The 17,500-nt window shown below is 45.8% G+C and overlaps 1 protein-coding gene across 1 annotated transcript in view; it reads right to left on the bottom strand.

Annotated features, from left to right (window-relative positions):
* Positions 1 to 17,500, bottom strand: part of abtb2b (ankyrin repeat and BTB (POZ) domain containing 2b) — a 77,857-nt gene that overhangs the window by 31,385 nt on the left and 28,972 nt on the right. Inside the window, exon 2 of the mRNA XM_084059092.1 lies at positions 4,695 to 4,844. Within this exon, the coding sequence (XP_083915218.1) occupies positions 4,695 to 4,844 (150 nt within the window). The remainder of the gene's footprint in view (positions 1 to 4,694; positions 4,845 to 17,500) is intronic.

Here is a 17,500-nt window from a genome sequence, read left to right as displayed (position 1 = left end):
GATATGAAATACTAACAACCTTTAGATTCCAAAGTTATATTAGATGGCTCTTTCTCTTCCCCGGTGAGTCAATAATGTGCGCCAGCCCGGCCGCTGTCCAAAACATGTTGACAAAGTGATTCACTTAATCCATTAAGACCGGGAACGCATCTGGGTCTTTTTAAGATTTCTTTGGCTTTTCAAAAATAGCAGATATACAAGCTCATAGCGCGGCACTCGGTGCTGAGCTTGTAGATCTGCTATTTTTGAAAAGAAAAACGAGGGGGTCCTTGACATGAAGAAGTTTGAGAACCACTGACTGATATATAGCAACATAAGTTTAAAAAAAAAAAAGAAAACTGTTAGGATTTAGAAGACATTTGTGGAATCCCCATAAGCAAAGATTTGAGTAAAACATATTTGCTTAAACATATATACATATTCAAAGTTTTGCAAAAAATGTCAAGATTTTTCGGAAAATGTTCAGATCTACAAGCTCGTAGCGCTGCACTTGGTGCCGTGCTACTACGAGCTTGTATATCTGCTATTTTTTGAACAGCCAAAGAAATCAGAAAATGACACAGATGCCTTCCCCGTCTTATTGGATTAAAGGTAAAGCGGAGCAGTGCTTTGCCCCGGGACATGATGGATACATATGATTACATGGAATGCTCCAGTCGACCGGGAGCTAGCAGAAGACGCCAACTCTACTGCTGGAGCAAACTCAATACAAACAGAATTCAACTACGTTATCTCTCTGACTCTGACTCGGTGCCTCTAGATCAGCGGTTCTCAAACATTTTCATGTCAAGGACCTCCAAATGTATACATGTAGTGGGCCGTAAACCGTTCCTTATTTTGCTGGGGACCCCCTGGAACGACCCTCAACGGCCCCCTGGGGGTCCACAGACATCGCATTGAGAGCCACTGTTCTAGACTGCTAATGGACCCAAATTATTCTCACAGGATTTACTGTGGAGCTCATTTTGCCAAAGGTAAGCCCGGCTCTAACTCTTTAATGATCCTCTCCGTCTTCCGGACAGCCTAGCAGCACTCTCAGGTTTTCCCATGGCTAATGGGGAGACCATTGCCAGAGAGCTGCAAGTCTTCAAAATGTCCAAAATTTCCAGCAATTTTAGATGTTAAGATGTAATGTCCAGCATCCTGCCACCCACTAGACTATAGACCTTATATGCTGCGGCTATGTGGTGATCCAGTGGCTCCACACAGATGCCCCTGTGTCTGCCCAGCCTCTTGGGCATAGATCAGAGTACAAGCATGTGTGTGTGTGTGTGTGTGTGTGTGTGTGTGTGTGTGTGTGTGTGTGTGTGTGTGCGTGTGTGTGTGCATGCGAACAGGGTATGCGTATCTGAAGGATGCCAGCCCTGCCCAGACAAGCCCGGCCTCACGCCACCGGAGAGCCGCGGCACAAAGGGGCCAGTGAGCAAGCGCAGAGAAGGAAAAGAGTGCGTCTGTGTTCAGAGAGAGTTGTGTGTGTGTGTGTGTGTGTGTGTGTGTGTGTGTGTGTGTGTGTGTGTGTGTGTGTGTGTGCGCGCGCATTTTCTTAATGCCCCCTCCAAAACGACGGCGCTCCTTAAAAACGTGGCCTTGTGCCGCGGGAACAAACGGCAGAGTGTTAGCCCCGCTTGGCGGGAAGGAAACCTATCCCGTTCCTCACTCAAAAGGCACTCGTACCCCCCAACACCCCTCATCCATCCCTTCTCAACCCCCCCTGAAAAGCTCACTCCACACCTTTCCATCGCCCCCCTCCACCGCCTCCCCCCGCCCAATCCTTAAATTTTATCCTTCACCTTTCCTTTCCACATTCCCTCCATCTCTCCCCGTTCCACCCCTCCATCTTTTAACGACCCTGATTCCTGCGATCTGCCTGCTGCCAGCTCAGAGGTATCCGGTTTAAACAAGTCATAGGTACAGCACAGTACAGTAGAGTACAGTAAGAGAGAGAGAGAGCGTGTGTGTGTGTGTGTGTGTGTGTGTGTGTGTGTGTGTGTGTGTGTGTGTGTGTGTGTGTGTGTGCGCGCGCGCGCGCACGCACGCTTATGGATGCATCTTCCCTGTCTGCCAGCGGAATCCATTTAAGCAACTTAACAACACAGCCAAACCACCGTATCAGTGTTTTCGATCTATGTGATGTGAAAGCATTTGCGATCGTCAGACGGGCTGCAAAAGTCGGGTTCCTGCAGACATCTCTGGAGTTCTAACGTCTCCCATCAGGAGTTCCATAGAACTCAGCTCATTTTATGCTGACGTTGGGAGTACAGACGCGGAAAATTAACTATCACACACCCTTTCTGTTTTATGACTCGTATACCAGGGAGGGGAGTGGCAGGAATTGTGCTGTTTTTTTTCTTGCTTTGCCTTCATATACTGTGCGAGACATATGGCATCCCATGCATGCTACAGTATTAGGATAGCTAACATTTGATTTTAAAATGTATGGTTTGAAGTATTGAAAGAAAGAAAGTTCTTGCAAGAAAGATTCCGTCTTGATTTCTGGTGAATGAGCCCATGGGTCCATTTCACCTCTCTCAGCATGTTTGCACTCAGGATCTTACTGCATATAGCTCTATATAGTCTCTGTTGGGTGGAAACCTCATATGTCCAAAACATACTTTTCAGGATTCAAATTCAAAAGCATCAAAAAGTAGTAGATCCACAAGCTCAAAACGCGTCGCTTTGCACCGCGTTTCGCCTTTGTGGATCTGCTACTTTTCGATGCTTTTGTGTGACGCTGTAGTGTGATCAAGTAGGGCGTGAATTTACGAAAAAACACAAAACGTTAGAGTATTGAGATAAGAGGTTTCTGCCCGACACCAACGATAGCTAGGTTCTTTCCAGGCTTTCTTGGGGGGGGGGGGGGGGGGGTGTGGCTGGATATCTGAAGGCTCTTCCTGTAGAGACTGGTGAGACCCATGCAGTCCCCCTCACCCTCCGATAAGATACACAGTATAAACAGACGTACGGACACACGACCAAGCAACGCAGGAAAACAACTTTAATGGAGTGAATTCAGACCACCAGAAGAAAAAGAAAAAGGGAGAGATATATCCTAGAGGTCTGATAACGGGCTGAGAAGTGTTGTTGTTACCATGCCAAACGACTGCTTGGCGAGGGAGGGTCAAAAAACGCAGGGCTCCATATGGTTCACGTCGCCCTGATATGCACTGATGTATAGGCGGACAATGCAAACACAGAAAGCAACCATTTCTGTCTGACACAGTCCAAAGTGTTATCGCTACGCCAGGGGTCTTCAACAGGGGGTCCGGGAACCCTAGGGTCCTCAGAGTTACTACAGGGGGTCCGCCAAATCTTTGTGCAGTATGGAACATTAAATAGCAGATCCACAAGCTCACAACGCCTCGCAGTGCGAGGCGTTGTGAGCTGGTAGATCTGCTATTTTCGGAGAGTCAGTTTCGAGGGGAAAAGAGCAGACCAAGTTCGGAGCCAACAGTAAAGTTGACTGAATATTGAGGGTTTAAAGGTTAACTATCTTTCTTTTTTACACACAACATGCATCCAGCTATCTATCTATGAAAATGTTGAATCTGCAACACAGACCCCTGCGCTACGCGATTCAAGGTTCACACCCTCAGGGTATTACTCTTGAGAGTATACAAATGGAACCAAATGGACCCATTTTGAGACACAACATGGGTCTTATCACGAGACTGACTACAAAAAAAGAAAAGTGTCAACCACTTTCCCACACACGGGCTGACAGCAATAACAGCCTTTTTGGCAGAAAGAAGGCCGGAATCTGTATACTCCTCCATCAGAGTCAGCAGTTTGGGAAGAGGAGGCCTTTTAGACAAATGCTAGGAATGTTGAAGGGATCGTTGAAATAAACACAGGCCCGTCCGATGCATGCATCATCTCTGTAAAATGTTACATTCTTACCTTGAGCCGTGAAATGATTTGATAAGAAGTGTTTTTTGGGTTATTTTTAGTCTAGGCTCTAAGTGGATTTCCAGCCGGTGAAGGATTTTTGCTTCCAGACTAGTTTAGTCTCTGTTACTGAACTTGTAAAACTGTGAAAATCTGCTAACACTAGGGAAGCTGCAGACCACACACACACACACACACGCACACAATCCAGACAGAGTGTTAATTTAACTCTGAGAGCCTACAAACAGACCTTTAAGGGTCTGTAACTTCAAGCATGTACAGATGGAACCAAATGGACCCGTAACCATCTGTACACTCTTGGGAGTTGAATGAGCACACTTTTTACTGTGGACACACCCTATTCCTGCATGGGACTCTTTTTCGAGGGAAAGCCCTTAATATGCCTTTCCCTAATCTTAACACTAACCGTAACCTCACAGAAACTATGAAACCTAACCTTAACCTCACAGAAACTATGCCTAAACCTAACCTTAACCTCACAGAAACTATGCCTAAACCTAACATTAACCACACAAAAACATGCCTAAACCTAACCTTAACCTCAGATAAACTATGCCTAAACCTAACCTTAACCTCATAGAAACTATGCCTAAACCTAACCATAACCACACAGAAACTATGTCTAAACCGAACCTTAACCCCACAAAGACTATGCCTAAACCTATAACCTTAACCCTAACCATAGCCTCACAGAAACCATGCTGAAACCGAACCTCAAAAGAAAACCACGCCCATCCGAAGTGAAAAAGAGGGAGACTCATCCCTGCATTGGTGCCTAATATACTCACTGAGTTCAGAGATGCTGCCCACGCAGGTAGCTAGCAGGGACTGTTCCAGGGTCCTCAGCTCCAGCTGGGCGTAGGCGTCCTCTCTGCTCTCCACAGCCGACTGCTGGCCCTCCGTGTACGGACTGAAGTGGGCCGGGAGGGACAGAACACCTGGAGGAAGAACAGAGAAAAGAAAAGGCCGATCAGTACATGTCGACAGTGACATCCCAGTGTTGATTCTTTCACAGTCACACATTGCGCAGCGTTCATTTTAGTAGTCTTTTTGGCGACACCTTTGAACTGCAACTGCAATTCCCAACTCCAAAACGAATGCTGCAAGAGTGTCAGGAGAGGAGAGAGAAGTTGACAAAAAACATATTTATGTGGAATGGTTGTTGTGAAAAATAAACCACTGAAAGTTACACAGTGTGAATTGAATGCCAAAGAATTTACCAAGAATTGAACCAAGGCGTATTGGTAATGTGAATTAGAGTCTGTCGAAACGTTAGATGTCTGTGTGTTTGTGGTCCTTATGTGAGACGTAATCCCATACCACCGAGGGTAAATAAACAAACGCAGAGAAACGTGAAGCCTGCCAGTCCACACATCCAGGAAAATAAACAGGCCAATTAGGCCTAATACCAACAACACAACCCCATCAGATGTTTGTTTTTCTCAATAGAAATAGAGTTGGTTGATTTAACAAATACGAGAAAATCAGCAGCATGAGGAGGAATACCAGGCTTCACTGAGCAAATATATTCACTGCCTTGTCTGCCTTGCCTGTTGATACGTGATGTACATACAGAATACTGTATTATATCGTCTCTGTCGGGTGGAAACCTCAAAAACTGTTACTTTTCAGGATTCAAATTCAAAAGCATCAAAAGTAGCAGATCCACAAGCTCGAAACGCGTCGCTTCGCCAAGTTAGAAAATGGAGATAAGAGGTTGACAGCACCGATTATGTATAGCTCCAGGGCAGGCCTGGTTTACATGCACTGTAGGTGTCTGTATAACAGGTGGGAGGGAGACACTAATGTGACAGAGTTTGGAATGAGGATCATAAATTTCGGATGTCACCACTGTGTTTCTGCTGGGGAGACCCTCCACAGAGCAGAGGGGGTGAGAGACCACCACCACCAGCCCCCGAGCTGGGGCAGGGAGGGGGGGGGGGTGGTGAGGGGTGGGGTTAGAGACCACCAACCAGCCCAGAACTCTGACCCGACAACTCCTTTGACCTGTATTTGCATACACCCACTCACTCACAAACCCTGCAAAACACCAGATGGGAGGCGTTCCTGCTTTTATTAACCGCTTAAACCCTGTATACCTTAGTTCAGTGTTCTGCAAACAATGGGTTGCGGATCCATTTTTGAGTCGCAACACAAAACACAAAAAAGTTAGAATATGGAGATCCTATAGCCCGACAGCAACGATATGAAAAAATGAGGCGCATCAGTGCAACCAACTAAAGTCCTGGCTGGGTTTGGTGTGATACAAGCTGGAGTTTTCAGATAAACAAGGTTTGTTGCCCGAACATGAACCTTTACTTTGGCACCCTAAACCTATGACAGCTCCTTGCCAGGGAGGAGGAAACGAGACGGCGACCCGCAGAGAGACGTAGAAGAACGGAAAGATGATCAGCGCAAAGCTTGTAATTTATGTGCCGAGGACAAGAACAGAGCTCGTCTCTATACCCTCCCCCCCCCCCCTCCCCCCACAAAAGGGAAAAGATGTGCTTCTTGGGCTCCCATCCCCAAAATGACATTCCCATGTGCTTCCGGCAAAAAAAAACTGGGGTCCTTGTGTTGCGTTGGAATCTGGGGCTCATCTGCTAAAAGGATGTTTAAGAGGGGGAAAAGAAACTGCTGCTACCTATGAACAAATCTCCATAATCCGGGAGGCGGAGGTCCCCTTTCAGCGGCCCACAAAATGAGCAGCAGTAAAAAAAAAAAATGAAAAAAAGAAAAAAAAGAGAAAGAAATAAGAAAAACCCCGACCATGCTTCTGGGACGGCACGGGAGAGAAACAGAATATTTAACCCTCCCTCCTCCCAAGTTAAACAGAAAACCTTCTCAGAGGAAATACTACCATGTCCACAAACAGATTCCTGCATGGTAATTGCCAAGACGTTTGCTTATAGTAAAACAACAAGTCCCTTAACGTTTTTTTTTCTTCTTCCCCCAGAAGTCATCATGATTTACATTTATAATGCTGCCCTTATGATCTGGAAATAAGGCCTTGATCTAACACAATGCATACTGTAGCTACAGACCAACTGCTGTGTGTCACACACACAAACACACACACACACACACACACACACACACACACACACACACACACACACACACACACACACACACACACACACACACACACACACACACACACACACACACAGTAACAGCTACTGCAGCGTAATATGCAACATGATATGAATTCTGCATAAACACACACACAAACGCACGCACAAATAGACACAAACAAACGTACATGTGCATACACACACATAGACATGCACGCACGTTGCATTCCAGAGACTCGACAACAAAAGGAAAATTCTTAAATTAGTTTTCTTTCTTCTGTTTCTTAAAAATGTTTTCTAAATCCTAACAGTTTTTTTTCAAGATTTTTCCAAAATAGCAGATCTACAAGCTCATAGGGCGGCACTCGGTGCCCTGCTATGAGCTTGTATATCTGCTATTTTTGAATAGCCATAGAAGTCTAAAGTGACACAGCGTTCACGGTTAATGGGTTAAGGTACAATATTACATGTAGTGTGCCAGGTATCCATGCCATTACATTCACATGACAGGCTGTAGATCATCCTCTCTATAAAGACAGTGAGAGGTGGATTATCATCGTTGAGAGCTACGACAGGGCTGTATAGCGTAATAATGATACGTTGACTTAAGCCCCAGCGGACTTTTACTTAACAGTATTTCTACAATGTGGTATTGCTATCTGAGCACTTCTTCCAGGCCTTGCTTAAGCCCAGCGGAGCAGGAGAGAGAGAGCCCCCTTCGCTCCATAGTGGAGTGCTTTCTCAAATGAAAACCACATTGACAGAATTAAAGACACATTCACTCTGGCAGAATCAGGCTCCCTACGGGAATCAAGTCCCACATAAATGTGTGCCTCCGTTTCTCCCTCCCTATCTCCAATCCTCTCTCTCTCTCTCTCTCTCTCTCTCTCTCTCTCTCTCTCTCTCTCTCTCTCTCTCTCTCTCTCTCTCTCTCTCTCTCTCTCTCTCTCTCTCTCTCTCTCTCTCTCTCTCTCTCTCTCTCTCTCTCTCTCTCTCTCTCTCTCTCTCTCTCTCTCTCTCTCTCTCTCTCTCTCTCTCTCTCTCTCTCTCTCTCTCTCTCTCTCGGGCATCATGGGCTTGTGTGACATGTGCTGACTCCCTTGTTTCATCACAATGGAAACGGCTGCCTGCCTCTGGCCCGAGCGTTAAGGCTGCACAAAGGGCAAGTACATCAGTCAACACAAAGTGTACACAAACATTCATGCATTGCAAATGGATTCGAGTGCACAAATGTGCATTGTGTGCACTCTCGGAGTTACAAATGGAAGTAACTCTCAAGGATAACGCTCGAGGCCAACACACAGACACACACACACACTCACACTCATATTGTTTTGACCTGTCGATTCAGGCAGTTTAATTAGGGCCCGATAAGAAGCGATAATCCCTCATACTTTTGAGAATTATCCGATAGAGCGCGAGCGTCTGTGAAGAAGCCTCCCGAGTACAAATTCTATTAATAGAGTTAGAGAAAAAGATACAGAAAAGTGACGATAACGAGGGAAGGTTGCGCACTCAAATTGAACGGCTGCACGCTTGAGCGCAACAACGCTCCCTCTGTCACGCTGTTATGTACACACTCACGCACTTTAAACCGTTTACTTTTAGACAGCCGCGGTCAACAAGCTCAACAACCCGCTGTGACCTTTGGCTTTGGCAAGAGGGGTCGTAGCTGTGATGAGAGTGCTTAAATTAGCATTTCGCTTTGACCACTTAAACCCCAGCATCAAAATAGCAGTTGTGAGCTTGTCGATCTGCTACTTTCTGCGAAAGCATTCCCCTGCAATAACAGGAAACAGAAAAGATACAAGGTGAGACGCGGGTCCACTGAGGTGCACGAAATATTTTGAGAGAAACATTGAGAGATTCTGTCTCATTAGTGTAGGAGGAGGATGTGTGGAAAAAGTCAAGTGACCAAGATGTGTGTGTGTGTGTGTGTGTGTGTGTGTGTGTGTGTGTGTGTGTGTGTGTGTGTGTGTGTGTGTGTGTGTGTGTGTGTGTGTGTGTGTGTGTGTGTGTGTGCGCGCGTGCGTGCGTGCGTGCAGTTGTGCACCGTTATGAATGTGAACGTGCATTGCTGTGCACATTTACAAAATGTCAGAATAATTATTATCACTCCTTGTTAGTCTGTGACTCACCATGCACGTTGCCTTGACACCAGTCATTTACATAACGCAATATTTCATGAATGGAGCTATGAGTCACCAGAACTGAAATTGTTTAAAAACATCAATAATGCATCCATTTGAACCATTAAACAGCTTCTTTATATCCGCTGTTTGCTATATTCAGCACAATAAACCAGTTACAACCTGTTCCGGAGCTTGCCGTCTTCACAAAATGTCATATTTTGGTTTTATCATTTATTACAGATGCATCCTTAAACATTGTAAAGCTTTTTGGGGGAATATTTCTATCCCAGGCATGCCTAAAATAGACCTATCTCTTGAACTTTTGCAAACTGACTTGAAGTGTCGGGGGGGGAAAAAATCTTTTACGGAGGTTACCTTTTTTTGAAAAGCACACGCGGCCCTTTCAATTAAATGTGTGTCCTTCTCTCTCAAAGCTCACTCAAACATTCAAACACCACCGCACTCACAGCGGTTCCCACAGTCCCACCCCTTCGCTGGTTTCACCACTAGAACCCCAGACTGCGTCATCCACGGCCTGGGCTGAGCGCCGCAGCCAGCACAGGGCCTGTCCCCCAACCACCACTAATATCACCAGCGTTCGTCAGCTCCGAGCACTGCACGGATCATCGCTCTCTCCGGCTCTGGGGAGAGGAGGTGGTGGGACTGGACTGGACTGGAGGGATGAGAGCAGTGTTGCCAGATTCATCGCATCGCGAAGTGTTGTGAGCTTGTAGATCGGCTATTTTCAAAAAGATCTTGAGCAAAATGTGGAATATTTTTGGAAACATTTTAACAACACAAATCAGGTACGGGGGTCCCTGGCACAACTTGTAATTTCAGATGGGGGATCCGTGGACGGATACACATCAATTTATTTGGGGGGGTCCTTGACATGAAAATGTTTGAGAACCACTGAGTTTAAACAATAATCAAAACAAATTGGAAGCAAGCCCAAATAAGCAAACTATACACTTTTAAAAACAAGCCCAAAACAAAACCGCAACCACCAATATTTACAAGCAACCTTTTACAGAAAAACAAGCCCAAAGTCAGTTATAAATAATAAGCAGACATGGCAACACTGGACGAGAGCAGAGGCCGAGGGGAAGAAAGAGAGAGAGACAAAAAGACAAAAAGAGAGAGAGAGAGAGAGGGAGAGAGGGCGAGGCAAGGGAACGCGAGTGGGAGCAGCGAATCATTCTGTTGTGGTCATCATGGTTCCATTTCTGAGGTTGACCCTGCGAGCGTCATGTGGGGATCCCAGCTACAAATCACATGCTGGAGCTCCACCGCGGAGCCCATTGGCAGTCGCAGAGCGCGACCGAACTATCTCTCAAAAGTACGCCAGCTCCTCCTCAACTCACTCAAATGGATCTCTGTCAATGATGTGTTGGATCATTTTGGTTATTAGAAAGGACATTAGCGAGGCCAGAAAAAATATTAAAATCCCGTTGCTGCTTAGTTTTCTCAAAGAGCTCTGGATGACCTAGCTCTATCCTGTCACAGTTTGTGATGTGGTGTTTTTTTTCCTTTTATATATTGCGTGTTACATAAAACTGTCAGGAGACGTTAAGCGATGGATCGCTTTGTGTAATTTGAAGGTACTTTCTTTCAGCGATCGTGGCCTTGAAGGAAAACATGTCAGCATTGTTCCTACCATCCCAGCCCCTGATAAAAGCACATTCCAGCATGGCAATTGGTCTGTGAATTTGCTTTGTTTTGTCTAGAGAGTGGAGGGTGTGTGTGTGTGTGTGTGTGTGTGTGTGTGTGTGTGTGTGCGCGCGCGCGCGCGTGCGCGTGCGTGCGCGTGTGTAAGTGTGCATGTGCAAGCCAACGAGACATGATTCGATTTGTTCCTGGCTCTGTGTCTGTGTTTGTGGTATTTTACAACATAAAGGGACGACATCTGAGAATTTGGACATGCACGCGCTTAAGAATGTACACACACACACACACACACACACACACACACACCCAAGTGGACACCTGCCTCGCCCCTTCTAACAACCTCTTCATTCATTACAGGGTTGAGGAGGCATCAGAGAGCGGGCCAGGGACAGGGGGCTTCAAAGCCACTTCCCCTTCCCAGCAAAGAGCTGTGATTCTGGGCCAGAAGGTTGTGGCTGTGCTCGCCCCTGCACACACACACACACACACACACACACACACACACACACACACACACACACACCTCCAACAGCCTAGAGGTTGGTGGTGCTGCACAATAAAGCCGTGTTTGACAAGGCCATTATTGGGTGTGTGTGTGTCGCACCTACCTCCTCTTTCCTTCACTAAGATAGTATGTCTTTGTCTTTTAGACAAGGACACACACACACACACACACACACACACACACACACACACACACACACACACACACACACACACACACACACACACACACACACACACACACACACACACACACACACACACACACACACACACACGGACCCTCCCTCCCACCCACCATTCCATGACAATGTAATGCACAGTCCAGATGTGATACTTCAGTAACAGCTTGTCTCTCGTTATCCACCCATCAAAACTCCAAGACACCTGTTTCTCTCCCTCTCTCTCTCTCGCTCACAGAGAGAGCGAGAGAGACAGACAGACAGAGACTTGTCTTTGCTATCATATTGCTATCTTTTCAGGTATTATCCTCTGAACCCTATTTTTCACTAAAAGTGGAAATAGCCCTTCCAAACCGCGCCGTGTTTTCACCTATAATGACAACCCTTAAATAGGGACACCAGGGTTAAAGGGGTTAAGGGAAGGCCAGTATCAGTGAGTGAGATGGAGCAACGTTTTGAGTTAGTCTAGTATGTATTGGGGTTGGGGTGGGGTGACATAGGCTGACTGGGGGGGTTCACCATTCACGGGTAAAAATATCCATGTGTTTGCATACTCCGGCCCACCCTCGGACCACCAACTCACGATCCTTATCTAAACAGGGGTTTGGAGACAGAGGGACAGAGGGGCATTTAGAACGTTAAGAGAGGTCTATTAGCATTGGGGCTAAAAATAATCATTCACTGGACATGTTGGGAAGTAAGATCGTTTGTAAAGAAATACTACTACGGGCTGCTATAGAGATGTGGAGACGAACAGAGCAGCATTCATGGTTGAACTGTTATTGACGGTTGGGATTCAACTGAACAGTCAGTCAGGTATTTAGCATTTTGGATGTAGACCAGCGGTTCCCAAACTTTTCTGGATCAGGGCCCACTTGAAAATCTCGAAAGCGTTTGCGGCCCACCCATCTGACCACTTATCTGACCACTCAACACAGTGTTCATTTCTCCATTTGTAACTCTGAAAAGTGTACAAATGTAACACTTCTCATAGTCAAATGAACAGAGAGGATTCTAAGCGCTCTCTCTCTTCCTTGCTCCTTCTCTCTCTCACGAGCACGCACGCACGCACGCACGCGCACACACGCGCACACACACACACACGTGTACGCCTGTTAGAGCCTGATAAATCACAAGGCATGATGGACAAGGGAAGTGGCGTCTGGTCACTGTTCCCTGACACCTCTGGTGACCTTCGGCAGCCAGGGGTCACGGGTCAGACGTGACCCCTGAGCCGGGGCTAAAAGAGGAAGTAACCTTATCAGTTCAGAGCAACAACCCACACCCACACACACACACACACACACACACACACACACACACACACACACACACGCTCCCATTAATCACGGACAAACCTTGGATGAGAGAGGGATCAGAATTGAAGTTGGCTGAGCAAACGTGAAGGAATCACAGGGTGAAACCCAAAGAGTTTCCGGGAGCAGCACTATTATGTCAGTTTGGCTCCCAAACCACTGACTGCTATTATGTCCCTGTTGGATCCTGGCTTGTGAAGATGCTTCTAAGCTGCTTATACTATTCACTTTGACAATTACGTTGATGTGCCAGAACTGCTGCTATGGATAATGCAATAAAACAAGCAGTTCACGACCTTTTCTGGATCGATTGTATTCCCTCTTAGATCAATGGAACTAAGAAAATATATTTTAAGTTCCTGTTCATGGTGTTGGTTTATGGGTATACCACAATGAAACAAAATGTTCAAGGTGTTACAGAAAGAATAGCACTTTTTTAAGATACTTTTTTCAATATTCATGTTATATTATCATACATAAGACATATTTTGCCCATTGTTATTTGGGGGGCCACTTGCAATATCCTGAAGGACCACCAGTGGGCCACAGGTTGGGAATCGCTGAAATAAAACATCCACGTCTAAACTCTAAGTTGACCAGATCCATGCCAACAGTCTCTAGTGGAGCTAACTAAACTATACAAGAGATCATCAATACTAGGAGCCATAAAAGTACAGTAGAAAGAAGTATAGTATAGTAATGACTTGTATGCCGTTGTCACGCACCAAATATAACAGATCTTTTAGATCTGCTATTTTTGGTGTGCGACACAGTGTGCAACCAACCAAGTATGAATAGTCCAGTCTAGATCTTGAGGGATGCATAGACTAGTGAGGCCTGGCTTTGGTTTGAAACATATCTCCATAAGCTGCTCTACACCACCACCAGTCCTAATCCTAAACATTACTTCACATTTCTAACCCCCTACTCTCTCTCTCTCTCCCTCTCCCCTCTCTCTTCCTCCCTTTCATACGTCGTTCTCTGCCTTCCTTTATGTTTTATATTTTTACATTCCAGAACCAATGTGGAGCCTGTGGTTTCTTCAGTCGCGTCCGAAACTCGGTGCATCCATACGTGACGCCGTGTCGCATTACAGCAGAGCGACGCCATTCGGATGACACAATAGTTTTTATAGGTTTCGGTGGCTTGTTGCAGACTGTAAAAATCCTCAGTGTCAATTTAACTCTAAGAGAGTTTTAAAAAATGGACCCTCCCGGGCCCATGCTTTAAGAGGTCATTTGTGTCTTCCCCCTAATGACACACTGGTGCCTAAGTACGGATATTACACACACACACACACACACACACACATACACACCGCTGCACAAAAACGCATGCACATAAACACGTAACCACAAACCCGCCCATTCCGCCCTCTCGTAATTGAATCAACTTTTATTATTGGAGTGATGTCAACGGACGAAAAACACTGCCAAAGGGTGACAAATAACAACACTGGAACAACTCTGGGGGCACGAAACAAGAACTGACGCATCTCGGTTCGGTTTTTAGAGAACTATTTTCATTACTGTCATTTTTAGGAGCCGTGGACCCTTCGCCCCCAACCCCAACCCCCCTCCACACTCTGGCCGTCATAAAACAATGGATTATTGGCTGAACAGATCAAGGGGCTGGAGGTTTTATTTGCCTGCTTTGAAAAGGAGTGGTTATCCTCTCTTTCAAGAACAAACTGCCCTCTATTCAAGCCATTCAACGAGTAAAACAGGGCTGGACAAAGCACAAAGTGTGTACGCTATTTGTGCCTGTTTGTGTGTGTGTGTGTGTGTGTGTGTGTGTGTGTGTGTGTGTGTGTGTGTGTGTGTGTGTGTGTGTGTGTGTGTGTGTGTGTGTGTGTGTGTGTGTGTGTGTGTGTGTCCGCTAATTGCTGGCCATTCAATCTGTGTGATCAGCTCATTTTCTCTCAGTTGGAGCGTGCAGAGGCTGAACAGAGGGCCAGTCATTTAGGACACACACAGAGAGAGGGAGACAACAACACACTCATTGAGCGACGATGTCCTGAGCTCTGTTCCGGAACCCTCCACCCTCCCCATGCCCTCTGTAACACCAGCTAAACACGCCGCATGCACGCACACACACAGATATACACACACACACACACACACATCTCCATCCATTGCCCATTCCAGCTGTTGCAAAGCACCGCTGTCTAGCCTGTAATTTGAACTCTTCACAAGAGTGTAAAAACCTGGGTGTTAATTTAACTCTCAGAGTTATGATGCCTGCATGGCCACGCTATACTCTCCCCATGACTGACAGCGCTCACATCCGAGGTGGAGGTTTGCATTGTAGTTATGAGACAGTGGACACAGGAGAGTGTGATGTTTCATTTATATACACGTTTACGGTATATATTAGGGGTGTGCCGATACACTAATTTCACCAAACGATACGATACGATATTTGGCTCACAACTTCGATACGATTTCGATACGATACGATACGCACTTTTTTTATTATGAAAATATATGGAGGAGAAAAAAAGAAAATGCAAACAAATAATTCTGTTTTTGCATTATTCAGACATGCAAACTTGTAGCTTTTCAGCTACAATAGCCGTTTTGAATCCAAATAGTATGACACCTGACCCGAAAAAAAAACATGTTGTCACTCTTTTCACTTCGGGGCCGTTTGCATGCCTAATTATTATGATTGTAAAAAAAAAAAAAAAAAAAAAAAAAAAAAAAAAAAAAAATTCAAAAACGATATTTTTTTTTCCCAAAACGATACATATCGTCGCGAAAACGTATCGCGATATATCGCGGGACGATATATCGGCACACCCCTAGTATATATACATCTCTCTGGCCTGACTCCATCAAACTCTGCTCAACACTATCTCCATCAAACACTATCACACTCATTAGGACATCAGATATGTATTCAGTTTTGAACAGGTTTTCAGACAGTGATGTGTTCACATTCCCACCAGCCACAGACATCGAAGGTACAGTACATCATTTCTGAAAAAGCCAAGGAGTCATATCAGACCCACCAAAATCTCACCACCAAAAACCTACTTGGTTCTCTTCCCAAGGCCCAAACTCTCTCTCTCTCTCTCACTCTCTCCCTGTGCCGGCGTGGTTCTCACAGTCCAGCGAGTGGTTTTGGTACGTAAGGGATGTAGGGTTTTGGCATTTCAAAGAACCGCATCCAAATTCCCCCGCTAGTAAATCTAAAGCAGCTTTTGTGCTGATTAACATTCCGAGCTGTGCCGGGGTAGAAAGCTAAACGCTGACGCAGACCAAGCCAGTCAATGGTGAAATAAAACAAGAGGGAATTATGATGAGCATGATGCTTCAATTGTTCACCCTTTCTGTCTCTGTCTCTCTCTGTCATCTATCTGTGTGTCTGTCTGTGTGTCTGTCTGTGTGTCTGTGTGTGTGTCTGTCTGTCTGTCTGTCTTTCTCCCTTGACCCAGATCTTTGGACTCCATTTCATACAGGAGTGGAAAAAAGGCCACTGAATGCAGGGAAGCTGTAACCACTTTCTGGGCAGCAACGGACTGTCATTCACTCACATGACCTACCGTGTGTGTGTGTGTGTGTGTGTGTGTGTGTGTGTGTGTGTGTGTGTGTGTGTGTGTGTGTGTGTGTGTGTGTGTGTGTGTGTGTGTGTGTGTGTGTGTGTGTGTGTGTGTGTGTGTGTGTGTGTGTGTGTGTGTGTGTGTGTGTGTGTGTGTGTGTGTGTGTGCGTGTGTGTGTGTGTGTGTGTGCGTGACATGCGCGCATCCTATAATTACTCAAGCTACAGAGATCTCCAGCTGAAGTTTCTTAAGAGTGCACTATATACACATACAGTACACGGCCAATTTGGTAAACAGCACAGCTATATTTTCCTCATTACTTTGCACTGCGGCGCTGTCACCATATTCCACCTTCTGGTCCCAGTGACCGCCACTATCACATGACATCAAGGCACACACAGCTGGGAGCAGAAAGCCTCTCTCAGGTCAATCTATTTAACGTAAAGCTCTTAAAGCTGCAATCCCCTAACTTTCATGTTCTACCCGGAACATGACCTCGGGTCCCCCCGTGCACGCGTCGAAATTCCTACTGTTGCGCTATAAGGGAGAGCGCATATGGGAAGGCAGGTTGTTTCCATTTGAGAATCATGCAATATCTTTTGGCAACCACTAGTGTTTCCCAACCACAGGATCTCACAAAAAAAGTGATGGATTGCAGCTTTAAGCCCTATTAAAAAGTGTTGATAGGCTTGCCTTTATTTGATAGGTATAGTGTAAATAGAAAGGAAACAGACAGAGACAGGCTGGGTAAGTCATACGTGGCAAGCGCCCCAAACCAATCAGCTATTGTGTCAACCCTTAAAATACTAATTGCCCGGACGGTTGGCGGTTGGCGTAACCGCCTGGGCACCTAGACAGCATGTTGCGGGTTCGACTCCCGATCCCGACAGCCTTTGCTGCATGTCACTCTCCATCTCTCTCCCCATTTCCTGTCAGCCTAATGTCCTATCAATAAAGGCATAAAAGCCAAACAATTAATCTTTAAAAAAAATTGCTACTAATTGCTAATAAAAGTTATTATCTACAAGTTCACAGCACGTTGTGACGTGATGTGTTTTCGTCTATAATGACATGCCCAACATAGGGATGAAAATGGTTAAACTCGAGCCTCCACTCCCCAACCCCCCGAAATGTAAACGGCAGAGAGAAAGCGAGAGACACTGGCCATAGA

The sequence above is a fragment of the Gymnoscopelus microlampas genome (assembly GCF_963454915.1).
Source record: "Gymnoscopelus microlampas genome assembly, chromosome: 6".
Taxonomy (NCBI): Eukaryota; Metazoa; Chordata; class Actinopteri; order Myctophiformes; family Myctophidae; genus Gymnoscopelus; species Gymnoscopelus microlampas.
This window is presented reverse-complemented; position numbering and strand designations above follow the sequence as displayed.